The 14,804-nt window shown below is 36.0% G+C and overlaps 1 protein-coding gene across 2 annotated transcripts; it reads left to right on the forward strand.

Moving 5' to 3' along the window:
• The first annotated feature begins 4,717 nt into the window (after positions 1-4,717).
• On the forward strand, positions 4,718-9,490 carry mus302 (mutagen-sensitive 302). Of its 2 annotated transcripts, none has more exons than XM_067786321.1 (4): positions 4,718-4,912; positions 5,051-5,450; positions 5,728-6,855; positions 8,443-9,490. In XM_067786321.1, the coding sequence occupies exons 2-4, from the start codon at positions 5,054-5,056 to the stop codon at positions 9,003-9,005; spliced, it is 2,088 nt and encodes a 695-aa protein (XP_067642422.1). In that variant the 5' UTR covers positions 4,718-4,912; positions 5,051-5,053; the 3' UTR covers positions 9,006-9,490. The 2 variants fall into 2 exon arrangements, with proteins under 2 accessions (XP_067642422.1, XP_067642421.1); XM_067786320.1 differs by having other exon boundaries at positions 4,902-4,951.
• The last annotated feature ends 5,314 nt before the right edge of the window (positions 9,491-14,804 follow it).

Here is a 14,804-nt window from a genome sequence, read left to right on the forward strand (position 1 = left end):
CGATGAACACGTGTCACACGCACTCTTTGGTACTCTGTTTTAAGCGCGCGTGCGACACTTCCTCACCGTACGACCATCGAAATCAAACTAATAGAGCTGTCGTTAATTTTCACGAAGTAGCAACTGTGCTATCGCTTATCGTATACATATATGGTCGCTTACAAGCCAACCTAGTAAAACCGCACTGCGTTTTTTTAGCGCACGCAAACAACCGGCGTTTTCTGCCCTAACCCAAATAAGCATGCGTTGCGACAATGTAAAGCATGTGTGCAAACGTCAAATCTAAATGTCACACAGAACAAAAATTGGAAATCGAGTTAGATTTTCACGCAGCAAATTCAATTTGAGTTGCTCTCATACAAGTTGTATGTGCATGAGACATTTTTGACAGAAAATGACTTGCGTGCGTTTATATTAGGTTGGCTTGTTAGCAGGTGCTAAGCTCACGCCCACCCCGGATCATAAAATTAAAGTTAAAGTTAAAGTGAATGTTAAAGTTAAAGCGAAAGTTAAAGTTAAAAATAAAGTTAAAGTTAAAGTGAAAGTTAAAATTAAAGTTAAAGTTAAAATTGAAGTTAAAGTTGATGTTAAGGTTAAAGTTAAAGTTGAAGTTAAAGTTAAAGTTGAAGTTAAAGTTAAAGTTCAACGCTCAGCTCCCGAAAAGCTAGCTGATAAAGAAGTGAAATTCAGAAACATGTCCTAGTAACCATCGCTGTTTGTAAACTTACAATTTTTCTCTAATATCAATTACAAAAACCATTGTATAAAGCAATATGAGCAAAGCTCGCTAAATAAATACATATGATTATATTGATATAATAGTAACAGCGGAAGTATTAAAAATAAATACTGTAAAAATCTGAACAAATGTTACTAAGCTTTCAAAAATCGCGCCTAAAAATCATATCCACACCATTAGGAATAAACTACATACAGAGTGTGCCTACAAGGTGATCAAAAGGAATATAAACAAAATGCACTGATATGAATGTTGGAGATTCGAGTTCAACGCTCAGCTCCCGAAAAGCTAGCTGATGAAGAAGTGAAATTCAGAAACATGTCCTAGTAACCATCGCCGTTTGTAAACTTACAATTTTTCTCTAATATCAATTAGTAAAAGTTAAAGTTAAAGTTAAAGTGAATGTTAAAGTTAAAGCGAAAGTTAAAGTTAAAGTTAAAGTGAAAGTTAAAGTTAAAGTTAAGGTTAAAGTTAAAGTTAAAGTCAAAGTTAAAGTTAAGGTTAAAGTTAAAGTTAAAGTTAAAGCTAAAGTTAAAGTTAAAGTTAAAGTGAATGTTAAAGTTAAAGCGAAAGTTAAAGTTAAAGTTAAAAATAAAGTTAAAGGAAAGGTTCGGTGTTAGCAACAGGCCAAATACATAAAATTGGATCTCTATCATAAACAACGGTGGGCACCACTACATTTACACGGTTACCAAATTGAGAATGTGTTAGTAAACACGAACGCGTAGCGAGCACGAAAGCAAAATCAATTATTTATTTAGTTTGATTTCAATGCTTGAACGATGAACACGTGTCACACGCACTCTTTGGTACTCTGTTTTTAGCGCGCGTGCGACACTTTCTCACCGTACGACCATCGAAATCAAACTAAAAGAGCTGTCGTTGATTTTCACGAAGTAGCCATTGTGCTATCACTTATCGTATACATATATGGTCGCTTACAAGCCAACCTAATACAACCGCACTGCGTTTTTTAGCGCACGCAAACAACCGGCGTTTTTTGCCCTAACCCAAACAAGCATGCGTTGCGACAATGTAAAGCATGTGTGCAAACGTCAAATCTAAATATCACGCAGAACAAAAATTGGAAATCGAATTAGATTTTCACGCAGCAAATTCAATTTGAGTTGCTCTCATACAAGTTGTATGTGCATGAGACATTTTTGACAGAAAATGACTTCCGTGCGTTTATATTAAAGTTAAAGTCAAATTAAAGTTAAAGTTAAGGTTAAAGTCAAAGTTAAAGTTAAGGTTAAAGTTAAAGTTAAAGTGAATGTTAAAGTTAAAGCGAAAGTTAAAGTTAAAAATAAAGTTAAGTTAAAGTTAAAGTCAAAGTTAAAGTTAAAGTTAAGGTTAAAGTTAAAGTTGAAGTTAAAGTTAAAGTTGAAGTTAAAGTTAAAGTTAAAGTTAAAGTTAAAGTTAAAGTTAAAGTTAAAGTTAAAGTTAAAGTTACAGTTAAAGTTAAAGTTAAAGTTAAAGTGAATGTTTAAGTTAAAGTGAAAGTTAAAGTTAAAAATAAAGTTAAAGTTAAAGTTGAAGTTAAAGTTAAAGTTAAAGTTAAAGTTAAAGTTAAAGTTAAAGTTAAAGTTGAAATTAAAGTTAAAGTTAAAGTTAAAGATAAAGTTAAAGTTAAAGTGAATGTTAAAGTTAAAGCGAAAGTTAAAGCTAAAAATAAAATTAAAGTTAAAGTTAAAGTTAAAATGAAATTTAAAATTAAAGTCAAAGTTAAAGTTAAAGTTAAGGTTAAAGTTGAAGTTAAAGTTAAATTTAAAGTCAAAGTTAAAGTTAAAGTTAAGGTTAAAGTTAAAGTTAAATTTAAAGTTAAAGATACAGTTAAAGTTAAAGTTAAAGCTAAAGTTATAGTTAAAGTTGAAGCTAAAGTTAAAGTTAAAGTTAAAGTGAATGTTAAAGTTAAAGTTAAAGATAAAGTTAAAGTTAAAGTGAATGTTAAAGTTAAAGCGAAAGTTAAAGTTAAAAATAAAGTTAAAGTTAAAGTTAAAATGAAAGTTAAAGTCAAAGTTAAAGTTAAGGTTAAAGTTAAGGTTAAAGTTAAAGTTAAAATCAAAGTTAAAGTTAAAGTTAAGGTTAAAGTTAAAGTTAAATTTAAAGCTACAGTTACAGTTAAAGTTAAAGTTAAAGCTAAAGTTAAAGCTAAAGTTAAAGTTAAAGTTAAAGTTAAAGTTAAAAATAAAGTTAAAGTTAAAGTTAAAGTGAATGTTAAAGTTAAAGGGAAAGTTAAAGTTAAAAATAAAGTTAAAGTTAAAGCTAAAGTTAAAGTGAATGTTAAAGTTAAAGGGAAAGTTAAAGTTAAAAATAAAGTTAAAGTTAAAGTGAAAGTTAAATTTTAACTTCTCATTTATTCAATAAAAGTAAAAAATTTGTTTTCTTATCGATCACCACTCTTAAAAAGGTTAACTTGAATTAATATCAAAGACAAAACTTGAATTAATATCAAAGAGAACAAAATGTTGCATAAATATTATAATTGCATAAGTTGATAATATGCAATAGTTTTACCGCGGCAGTCCCCGAGTGCCACACGTCCTTTTTTTTTAAACTTCATTTCGGCTCTCATCGGTTTTACCTCGTAATATTTATAACATGGTTGTATCTACTAAAACCGGCCAAATTGATCACAAATCTTTCAGTAATTATTAAAGGCCTGGCAATCATATGTGACCTAATAAACCCGCACTGCGTTTTTTAGCGCACGCAAACAACCGGCGCATTTTGCCCGAAACGAAATAAGTTGCGACAATAGCCATCATCCGGTGGCAAAATCCTGACATGCCCACCTAATATAAACGCACGCAAGTCATTTTCTGTCAAAAATGTCTCACGCACACCAGAGAACTGCAAAAATCACAATTTTCTTGATTTAATCAAACACTAAAACTTGCATTCACATTCAATTATGCAAATAAACTTATATTGAATAAACTCGTAATTGAATATACTCAGTATCTGTCTTTACAAGACTCTGTTGGCATGATTGCGATCGAATGACCGAACAGGTTTTGCGTACGATTGTATTGATCAAACGAAGGCAAGCGGAGAATAAAATCAAAGCACGAGAATTAGTATCGTTTAGTTCGGCAAACAAACACATTCGTAAGCAATGTTTATATGTATATTTATATGTAGCATGTCGCGGTGACGTAAGGGCAGAAGAATCATATAAATATTCAGACGCATGGAGTTTTCATATTTGCCTTTTCATTCCGATTAATGTAATCACCGTTGAGGCAAGCGAGCAAACGCCTGAATTGATTACATTTACGCATTGGTTGATTTTAAATCAATGTCGATTATGTTCGTTTAAGCAAGTTGGATCTTTGAACACGATCATGTTGCCGAATGTAATCGAAGGTTGTTGTGTTCGATTTTTGCAGTTCATTGATGCACACACAACTTGTATGAGAGCAACCCAAATTGAATTTGCTGCGTGAAAACCTAACTCGATTTCCAATTTTTGTTCTGCGTGACATTTAGATTTGACGTATGCACACATGCTTTACATTGTCGCAACGCATGCTTATTTGGGTTAGAGCAAAAAACGCCGGTTGTTTGCGTGCGCTAAAAAAACGCGGTGCGGTTTTTTTAGGTTGGCATGTGAGCCAGATAAATAATTTTTGTCACGCAGAACAAAAATTTAAAATCGAGTTAGGTTTTCACGCAGCAAATTCAATTTCGGTTGCTCTCATACAAGTTGTATGTGCATGAGACATTTTTGACAGAAAATGACTTGCTTGCGTGCATTTATATTAGGTCGGCACGTATGGGATTAGGGCCTTGTTAGGTATTTTGGTAATTTAACTTTTAAACATTAGAAAATTGTACAATGATATAATTATTTAATATTATACAACACCTAAACGATGTATATTGGAACGATGTTCCGTCATCCCTTGTCAAATTTGGTTTTGAGACAAACCGGTTTCGGCGTTGTGCCATCATCAGTGTCGATTTTCGTTCTTGAGAACATCATTTATCCACCCTGTCGGAAAATCAAGAAAACAAAATAAGTCAACACCTAAAGCATCACAGATGCAGAATCCTGCTGATTTCTGCGGCAAGACAACATTCATTCTTATAGAATATCCAAATCATCGTTGTACCTTTAAGCTACAGTACTACCTGAATTCATAGTCTACCTAAAGGTCCATCACTAAGGTAAAATCTACCGCCGGTTTTGAATGAAATTTGGTAAAGGTACTTTTTGCATGTTTTCAACATAAAAATCCAAGTGCAGATGTGAATTGTTTGTGGAAATATTTTAATTTTAAGAAGCCATTTATTTTCCTAATAAAGGCTATGCAAAGTTCCAGCACAAGTAATGAATCACAAGGAGATCACAACTACGTTGCTCGCCGCCTGCGTTCAACATCCAGCGATGATTCTAGCATAGACATTGTAAACCCAAGACGAAGAGCAAGAATTGGACGTAGACGACGGGGTAATACAGATCATGATTATATTGTGTTAAGGGTGATCAGTGATGATGATGGTGAGTTCGACACAGAAGCTGGGCCGATTGCAGGATCTTTGGAGGAGCCTCAAGCAGAAGGCAATGAGGAGTACAATGATGGCGTTTCTGACGCTGATGAAGATGCAGCGGCAGCTGATGAGCTGGCTGAAGCAGCAGAAGACATGATAGGAGCAGCTGAGCAGGAAGAAGAGCGAAATTTAAATATTGAAGAATCAGAAAACGGTATGCTTATTATTTCTTGTTTTATCACAATTTTGTGTGGTTACTACTCTTTAAGGATTTTGACTTGTTTTCATTTGGATCCATTTATGAGATGATTCCTTACCAAGTCTAAAAGAACCTGATAAATGTGGATAGAATGGTTCAGAAAAGGGTGAAGCATTGTTCCCTTGTGACAGGCATTGAGCAGTGCCACATAATCTGATAAAATAGGAAATTTTCTACGACTTTTTCTATAATAAGCATTTTAAGATTATCACTTGTTTGCTTTCCTTTATAGCCATTGCACCAGAACCAGTGCCACCCGATCCTGTGCCAGTACCGGGCGCTTCTGTAGATGATGCCCAAGAGGCTGGCACGAGTAACAGTAATCGTTCATTAGTAAATTTAATCTCACCATCACCACCTAAAAAGCGTAAACGCTTAAGTTTAGGAACACCAAAATCTAATACTCCACGCGTAAAATCAAAAGGTGATGGCGATGTAGATGGTGATGAAGATGATGGCATGACATGCCCTATTTGTCTTGATAACTGGGAAATGTCAGGTGATCATCGTCTAGTGTCATTACGTTGTGGACATCTCTTCGGTGATGCTTGCATTCGGCGCTGGTTAGCAGAAAGTCAACGTCAATCTGGCTTCAAAGCGTGCCCACAATGTAAGACGAAGGCAACAAATCGTGATATTCGTTGTTTGTATGCCAAACGTTTACGTGCCATCGATCGAACAGAAGAGCATAGGTTACGGGATCAATTAGACGAAGAGCGTCAACGCACACAATCGCTGCAAACTGAGGTGGCTGCATTGAAAATTGAACGTAAAATGGTAGCAATGAAAATGGAAACACTCGAAGCAGAAAATGATCGCTTGAAACAGCTACTACGTTCTGGAGGTGGTGGTAATAGTTACAATTATGATGCTAACATAAATGATGGTCAACATTTGTTACGTTTGCAACTGCAACGTCTCTACCTTGAGCGCACCATTGAGTTGACACGTGAACCTGGCTGTCGTGTACTAATACATGCGCCACAATATGCCTCGATTTTGGCATCACAGAAAAGTGCACAAAGTCTATTTCCTGGATATGGTGTACGTTTCATTGATATACCCACATTCCGTACGTCAACATTCTTACATGCGTCATCCAAGTTATTACGTGATATGTGTTTGAATACTGATCAACAACTATTGGCTGTGGCTAGCATGGAAACGCGTTCAAAGTTGTTCGACTTACGCACACGTCAGGTGGTTTCCACGTTTGAACCAGGTGAGAAAACTTTATGGGCTTGTGCAATGGATCGCAAGGACCGTGAGAATGTGTTATATTTAGGAGGTTCAAACGGTAGCACTTATACATATGATATGCGTTTTCCTGACAACATTTTGGAGGAATATAAAACCGAAGGTGAGTAAAAATAGTTAACAGAAATCGCACCACATCACACAGACAATACTTTAAAATGTCAAGGTATAACTATCTGCGATCGTCGGGTCACTACTAGAAGGGGCTAGTACCGAAGCACACCGCCTTTTAATTAGGAAAATGACTGCTTATATCCGTAACACTCAACAAACCCTCGGTATCAAGAAAGTAGGCATCATAACTAATAATTTCGATTGAAAGCCCGCCGACTTGATTACACGGTTTGGCACTGGTATAGTATTTTATGTTGTTGTTGTTGTTGTAGTAATAAGGTTGCTCTCCGAAGGCTTTGGGGAGTGTTATCGATGTGATGGTCCTTTGCCGGGTACAGATCCGGTACGCTCCGGTACCACAGCACCATTAAGGTGCTAGCCCGACCATCTCGGGAACGATTTATGTGGCCACATTAAACCTTCAGGCCATCTCCTCCCTCCCCACCCCCAAGTTCCATGAGGAGCATGAGGTCGCCAGAGCCTCGTCTGTTAGTGAAACAGGATTCGCCGCGGATAGGTGAGGTTGACAATTGGGTTTGGAGAAGCTGTATATTGCGCTGGCAACCTGAAGGGTTGCGCTACACAGCCCCTTGAATCTGGTATTTTAGTCGCCTCTTACGACAGGCACACCTACCTAGTATTTTATGAGGTGGGTTTTGTTGAAGACTGAGGTAGGAATTAGTCAATCCAGGCTCAAGTAGACGTTGTTGTTGTTCTTGTTGTAGCAGTGCTTCGCCCCATCCAATAGGTGCGACCAATCACAAATTGTCATAAATGTCCTCTAACGGGAGTCCAAGGAAACTTGCTGTTTCAACAGGGGTGGACCATAATGAGAAGAGTGTTACGAGGCGTTGGCTCCACAATACAATTGAAGAGTTGGTTGGTGTCGTGTGGGGACACATTGCAAGCAGGACATACATTTTGTATGTCGGGTGTTGATTCTGGAAAAGTAAGAGTTTAACCTGTTACAGTACCCAGATGGAAGTTGAGCTAGAGTGACGCGCGTTTCCCTAGAGGTCCAACGCCTGCCTGTAGATATCACTGAGGACCTGCTTGTGTTCTTTTGCTTCATACGGCTGTGTTTTCAGGTGGTCAATTAGAGGCCACACAAATCCCCATTGCGTTAAACATGTAATTGCTGGGAGCGGTAGCCCCCCTTATCTGCACGGGACGAGCATAGTAGTTGTGGGTGGAAGTGCCGGAAATTTAATTTAATGTTGTATTATCAGTGGTCGGTAAAAGCCGAAGAACTGCACACCAAGATTTAAGCGGCGGTATTATATCAGGCGGCACCAGTTGAGTAGTGAAGCAACAACAGCCCAGTGAAGCAACTAAGCGCATACCAATAACAGAGCTGGAAGGATGGCACATGCGGCGATGAAGGGAGGGATGCAAAGATTGGTGTTAACCTTTTGTCAGGGGCTAAAAAATAGGGACTGGCCCTGGTTATTAGAATAAAGTGAACTATAGGACATCTGAAGTACAAATTAAATCAACCACTGCGTATGATGATGGCTTTTAACCAGATTTAGTACGTATTTCTTACCTTAATAACACATCTATCTCTTTTCTATAGGTGACTTTAGCACTGTCATTAATGTTGCCAGCGTTTCCAACAGCACAATCTTTCCAAATGGTGGTTTTCTCGTTTGCAAATTGCAATCACTTTGGTTTTACGAATACATGGACAGTGGCAGCCACACAACAACATCCACCCGTCTCAATATCGAAGGTCCATTTAGTTCAATGCAATTTGATGCCGCTCACGAAACGCTGCTGGTATCAGCACGTTGTAGCGTACGTTATCCACAGTCACGTTATATTATCGGACGTTTGGAAAAAATTGAAGAGATAACTGTGCTAAATATAAAAGTCACATTTCATGGTTCAAAGGCTACACCCGTAATGACACGCTGTACTCAAATCGCGGTAGAGGCAAACACCTTAGTTGCTGGTTACGTACAAGATGTTAAACAGTTGGCGTTATTTGATGTACGTCGCAGTCAACGCATCCAGACAATGCCAGTGCATGAGGTACTCTATGATATTTGTCCGGTGCATGTGAGCAATGCGACTTACTTAGCTGGGCTCTCTGAAACTAAATGTCGTATATATAAACTCACATCAACAAATACATAGTACAATACTACGTACATACAAATGTGTTAATACTTAATATAAAAACTCCTTACATCCTTTAAACATGGTTATACATAATGTGTAGTTATTGTTTTATATTTAGTTAGTGATAGCTATATGTTTTATTGTTTGATCTTGCTGTTTATTAATGACTTGAAACACTAATCATACACATTCATTCTATATAAATTCTTATCGAATTAAACGTACGTGTTTTTTTTTTCACGTTGGCGCTTTTAGGTAGATAGGTATTTAGCAAAAAACTTTGTTTTTATACGTTCTCCTTTATCTCTAAATACTCATACAAAACACATATGCCCGATCCTTGTTAAAAGCAGCGCATCTCTGTATCAGGTGTATACCAAATGATAATTGTGATCATTACATCTATATACTATAGTTAAGTTAAGGCAAATACTAAATAAGTCTTCTAAACATCTTGCGAAATATATCGAAATAAAACTTTATTCAATCTGAATGTGAAAGCTTAGTTTTGTTATTGTATTTGTATTTGTTGAACGGGATATGGTGGAGGTAATCCGTTGGTTATTGTTATTATTAGTATATCAAATCTGCCAAAGAACCTAGAAAGTTGAACGTATTCATATTAAACCGATTAGGCAGAAGACAGCAGGCTCGTCCCGCAAAAGGCTGCCTCGTCTTTCGTCTCAAAAACTCGAAAAACGGTAGTTTTTTGAGGTTAGAAAAAAAGCCAAGAGCTAACTTTTGAATTCTGACAACGGATTCGGGTTCAGCGACCAAAAATCCATTAGAATTGACCTGTCTCCTCCGTTGTACATCCCACTTTTTTTCTGTGGGGCTGTGTTATCAATGTTGTTGTTGTTATAACGATAAGGACACTCGGCGGAGATTTTGGGAAATGTTAATGGTCCTTGCCGTTAACAAGCACCATTAAGATACGAGCCCGACCATCTCGGGAAAGATTAAGTATGACCACATTGAACTTTCTACGCCAACCCGCCCTACCCCCTAGTTCCATGAGGAAATTAGAGTCGCCAAAGCTTTAAATATATGTTCGATACATTCATTAACCTGCGGTGGATTTCCGTAATTCGATAGTCGACACTCGTTGATTCGATACTTCAAGCCGATATCGAACGCTCGATGATGCCATTTTAGTTCCCGTATCTTGGTATGATCTCTTTCGTTTGCAGATTTCAAAGAGATTTAGAAAGTTTTTGGGGCTATCAAAATATTTTCTTTTATAAATAGCGTTTGTTTCTTAATCTCTGAAGAAAAAATCATTCCCTAAATAATCACCAAAGCATAAAATTATAACTTTCAAAAAGGCAATTCGACACCTAATTTGGTACCGAACGTTCGATAATTTGTGTTACGGAAAGCGAAAACGGATTATTATATACTCGTTCTTGATCGATATCGAATTACGGAAAGCCACCCCAGAACCTGCGGTTTTAACACCGTTCTCTTGGCAAATATAAGGTGCTTCATAGGACCTCTGCTACTTGCTGCTCCTAGATCTAATAGCTGGGCCACTCCCATTAGCTGGAGTCCTAGCCTGACGATCATCGGGCACGAGCACAAAATTCTCCAATCCGCACTTCCAGTCCAGAACACACATCATGGTATCCTCTTCTCAATGATAATAGTAACTTTGTTAATCTAAGGCTGTAAGCTCCACACTTGACCTTCGACACTTTGCAACCCCGCGCTTGGTTCCACGGCTTTCCTGCTTGGTCGTTCATGTGCAAATCTGGCCCAATCTGATTGGAGTGTCAATGGTACAAGCGCCCTTATTACCTAGCTCATCCGCTTATTATTTTATAGGTAGGGGTGAATGCTTTCACTCTAACGCACTTGTAGATGTTGTGCTATGAAATATTATTACCTTAATTGCTGCTCGGCTATCAATATAAAAGTTGACGCGGCTGCAGTTTAAGCAATTTTTCTCCACTTTTACTATTGCTTTAGTCAGTGCTAATACTTTTACCTGAAAAACATTTATCTGGCAGTTTGTTGGGTTTTTTCATTTCCTGATCTGCTAAGTATACCGCAGACTCTGCCCCTTTAATAACCTTCCATATACACGTGTACCGCCTTGTCTGCTATTTGAGCTCACTTGCGCCACACTTCCACCTCTAAAGTGGCTCTAGCAGGTAGCGCAGGTAGGGAGCTAGATAGTATATCCGTCCAATATTCGATGACGCTGTACTACTATGACCATGTGGTCTGCGCTCAAGCTGCACCGAAGCATTGAGTCTCGTTGCAGTTTTTAACGCTATGTTTTTCATCACCAGGTCTAAATGTGGAATGTGCGGAATGGCATATATTGTAGGCTTCGTGGTTGTTTTCAAGGCTCGCGTTATACTACTATATAAATGATATTTTTTATTGAGTATTTCTTGGGCGTTTTTATAGACTTTTCGCTTTCTTTTTATGTGGATACCAAGCAGAAATAGTAGCCGTAACCAAAGCAGTAGAAACCCTGGAAGAGAATAGCTTAAGCTGCAACTGTGTTAACATTTATATTGACAGCCAAGCAGGAATTAAAGCAATAATCTCGCATAGCACAGCATCTAAATGCGTGTTAGAGTGTAAGCAGTCTCTGATGAGAATCGGGACAGGGAGAAGCCTACATCTATATATTGGGTCCCAGGGAATATGGGAATAGATGGGAATGAAAAAGCGGATGAACTGGCGAAAAAGGGCGCATCCCTTGAAGCTTGCTCCGTAGACGTCCCAATTAGACTGGGCGAGAATAAGTGAAGGCGAGAAGTGCACATAATCGACCAAGCAGGAAAGGCGTGGGTTCACGCGCGGGGCTGTAAAGTGTCGAAAATTATGTGTAGGTCTTACAACCTTAGACTAAGAAAGTCGCTTCTATCTTTAAAAAGAGAGGACTGTAGAATCATGTCGGGTATTCTGACTGGACACTGCCTTCTGCCGTCACATGTCTTTAAATTAGGCTTGGTTAGTGATAGCAGATGGAGGAAGTGCGGGCTGGAGGAGGAAACGATCGAGCACGTTCTGTGCTCGTGCCCTGCGCTTGCCAGGCTAAGACTCCAGGAGTTATACAACTGTCAGATCTAGAAGCAGCAAGTGGCTTAAGTCCTAGGAAGCTTCTAGTATTTGCCAAGAGGACGGAGTTATTTTATAACATAGGTCTTGGTTTTTGATAGGGTTTTTCAGTTTGGTCGTTAAAACAAACTTCTGGTAACACTACGGACTCATTCAGTCTATGTGAGGCCCTCATGGACCGGCCAGTTCAACCTAACCTAACCTAAACGGAAGGGAGAACGTCCACCGATTAAGAACACCTGAATATTCACTTTATCATGGCTGTGAGGAAGTTTTCGACATTCCACAGAACAGCCGATTTGTCTTATATTTGGAAGTTAGATTTTTTAATAGATTGAAAACTGAGATTTATTTATTTAAATTTTACACTTCATTTTTAGTTTTTTTAATACAAGCAAGTAACAAAAACATTTTTTTTAATAAGCATTGCTATACTTTCATTATGTTGTGTGTTATATTTTGAAGAGCGATTTCGAGGAATTGTGAAATTTTTTCATAGTTTAACCAAAAATTCAGTCATTAAAGGAAATAAATCACAGACAAATCCAACTGAAGTTTTTTTGGCTTCGCTGGCCCGTTCCGGAGCTGTGCTGCTGCATACCTAGCTCTTCAACTACGAAAACACTGTAACGAATTTTGGGGAATTCCGCTTATTCCAACCCTTCTGCTAACGTTCGAATCGCTAAACTGTTGAATAAATAACTCCAATATTCAATGATGAAAAATGGTCATTATTAGACTACTTTGAGGTACTTCACAACCAATTGCGTGTTTAAATCAAACTGCTTCCTGACTACTCAGCTTTCGCTGCTTTTATACTCTCTGTTGCCTCCTCCACCCATTTTCGTAAGGTCTAGTAACTTCGCGAGCTTCATGGTACATGTATATTTGTAGTTTATAGTCTCTCGCATAGCTATACGTGTGTATGTGCAAGTTACTACTTAGGCTGATGACTACATCTGTGAGTGAGAGAGATTTCTCTTCACTTCGAGCTACTGATTATGTGTGTGAATGGTCTTCGCTGCGTTGTACATAAGTTTCGCTGCTTGCTGTGTTTTGTTGTTGCGCATTTATTTAGTAGCAGCGTAGTTATGTATAGAACTGCTAATATTCGCCACAATACTTACTTTCAGTTTAGTTTTTTAACCTTTTTGGAAAATTTCGCTAAACTCGAAAAAAAGGAAAAACAGTTTTTGTTTTTTTTTAACTTTTCAAGCATTTTGTTTTACACTTTTTTTATTATTATTTATATTTTAATGTATTTCATTTTTACATTATATTATTTATATGTATTTATATTAATAGAATTTTTTTAAATGTGTGTGTGTTTGTTTATGTTTTATTTGTGTTAACGCTAAAATTACATAAAATACGAACTTATATACTGTATACATATATATGTAAATAAAAAAAGCATACATACATATAAAACTTATACATACATATACATATACGTTTTTGAGACAAATATTCGAAACAATGATAATAGAGCGTGCGCTAATTGGGTTTAATTTTTTTGTTTTTTAAATTTACATATATTAATCAAAATTTAATTAAACACTTATTTAAAAAAAGTGTTTTTTTAATTTAAATTAAATTTACATATAAAAACTAGCATTGCTTAGCCACTAAGTAGATTCCGTTTTTTTTGTTTTTGAATTTTGAGTAAGAAAATTTTTATATGTATAAAAAGATAAAGTTTTCAAAGTGCGAAAAAAATTCAAAATTGAAATTTGTTTTACTTATATTTCGGGCATTCCATGACAAATCATCTAATGGTTCAAAGAAACTTATTTCGATTTTGATAGTTCTTGGTAAAAAAATTTCGTTCGTTATGATAAAATTCCAGAGACAAGATTCAAATAGTTTACAAACTGAAAAAATTTTCAGTTAAATTTACATCGCTAAAAATTATAAAACCTAAAAGTTGTATATTTTTTTCAAAAATCATAATACTAAAAAATTCAATTTAACCAGTTTAAAGTTTTTAAATATTTCAATATTTTTCAGAATATGAGTGTGAATAAATGTATGAAAACTTGATTTAGTTTTTTAAAAGCAATATTTGGAGAAAAAAGTAAAATAATGAGGAAAGAAAACTTATAAGCCTAATCGAAAAAGGTCGACGCAATCACAGTTTGATTTGACATGGAATGACCCATATAACTAAATTCTAAGGGAAAAGGGGCAAAGTACCGTTATCATTTATTGATTTTAAATATTTTTTTAAATTTCAAAAACCTTTTTTCTGCGCAGCAATTAAAAGTTTTTGAACAAAAATTTCAAATTTTTACAACTTTCGCATTTTAATTGTTGTTTCTTCTTCTTCAATGTTCTTAAATGTTTTGCCTATACAATTTTTTTTACTATATAAATGCATTCATTTGTGAATGGACCCTTGTTATGTATGTATTATTGAATGATGTATTTGTATTATAGGATAGAGCAAACAAAAAATGTCTTATATACCTACCTGAGGGCGGAGTATTAAAAAAAAGTTAAAAGCGAATCGATAAAAAGTTCTTAAACACAAAAAGTTCGAAATCTTTTTCCTTTTATTTTTTTGATTAGAAATTTTTTAAAAATTTATACTAACATTTTAATTATGAAGAAAAAATTGGAAAAATATATAAATAAAAAGTTTTCAGTATATTCAAGATTTTTCTTTACCATATTGATATGATGTTATTGATATGATGTAAAATATAAATAAAATAAAATTTTTAATTTTTTCCAAAA

This window comes from Eurosta solidaginis, chromosome 5, assembly GCF_040869045.1.
Source record: "Eurosta solidaginis isolate ZX-2024a chromosome 5, ASM4086904v1, whole genome shotgun sequence".
NCBI classification, from domain to species: domain Eukaryota; kingdom Metazoa; phylum Arthropoda; class Insecta; order Diptera; family Tephritidae; genus Eurosta; species Eurosta solidaginis.

Excerpts from the sequence above, each read along its gene's own strand:
- mus302 (XM_067786321.1), top strand. The coding sequence starts at position 5,054 with ATGCAAAGTTCCAGCACAAGTAATGAATCACAAGGAGATCACAACTAC. Across the intron at positions 5,451-5,727 it reads TATTGAAGAATCAGAAAACG|CCATTGCACCAGAACCAGTG; the intron begins GTATGCTTATTA and ends TTTCCTTTATAG. Across the intron at positions 6,856-8,442 it reads GGAGGAATATAAAACCGAAG|GTGACTTTAGCACTGTCATT; the intron begins GTGAGTAAAAAT and ends TCTTTTCTATAG.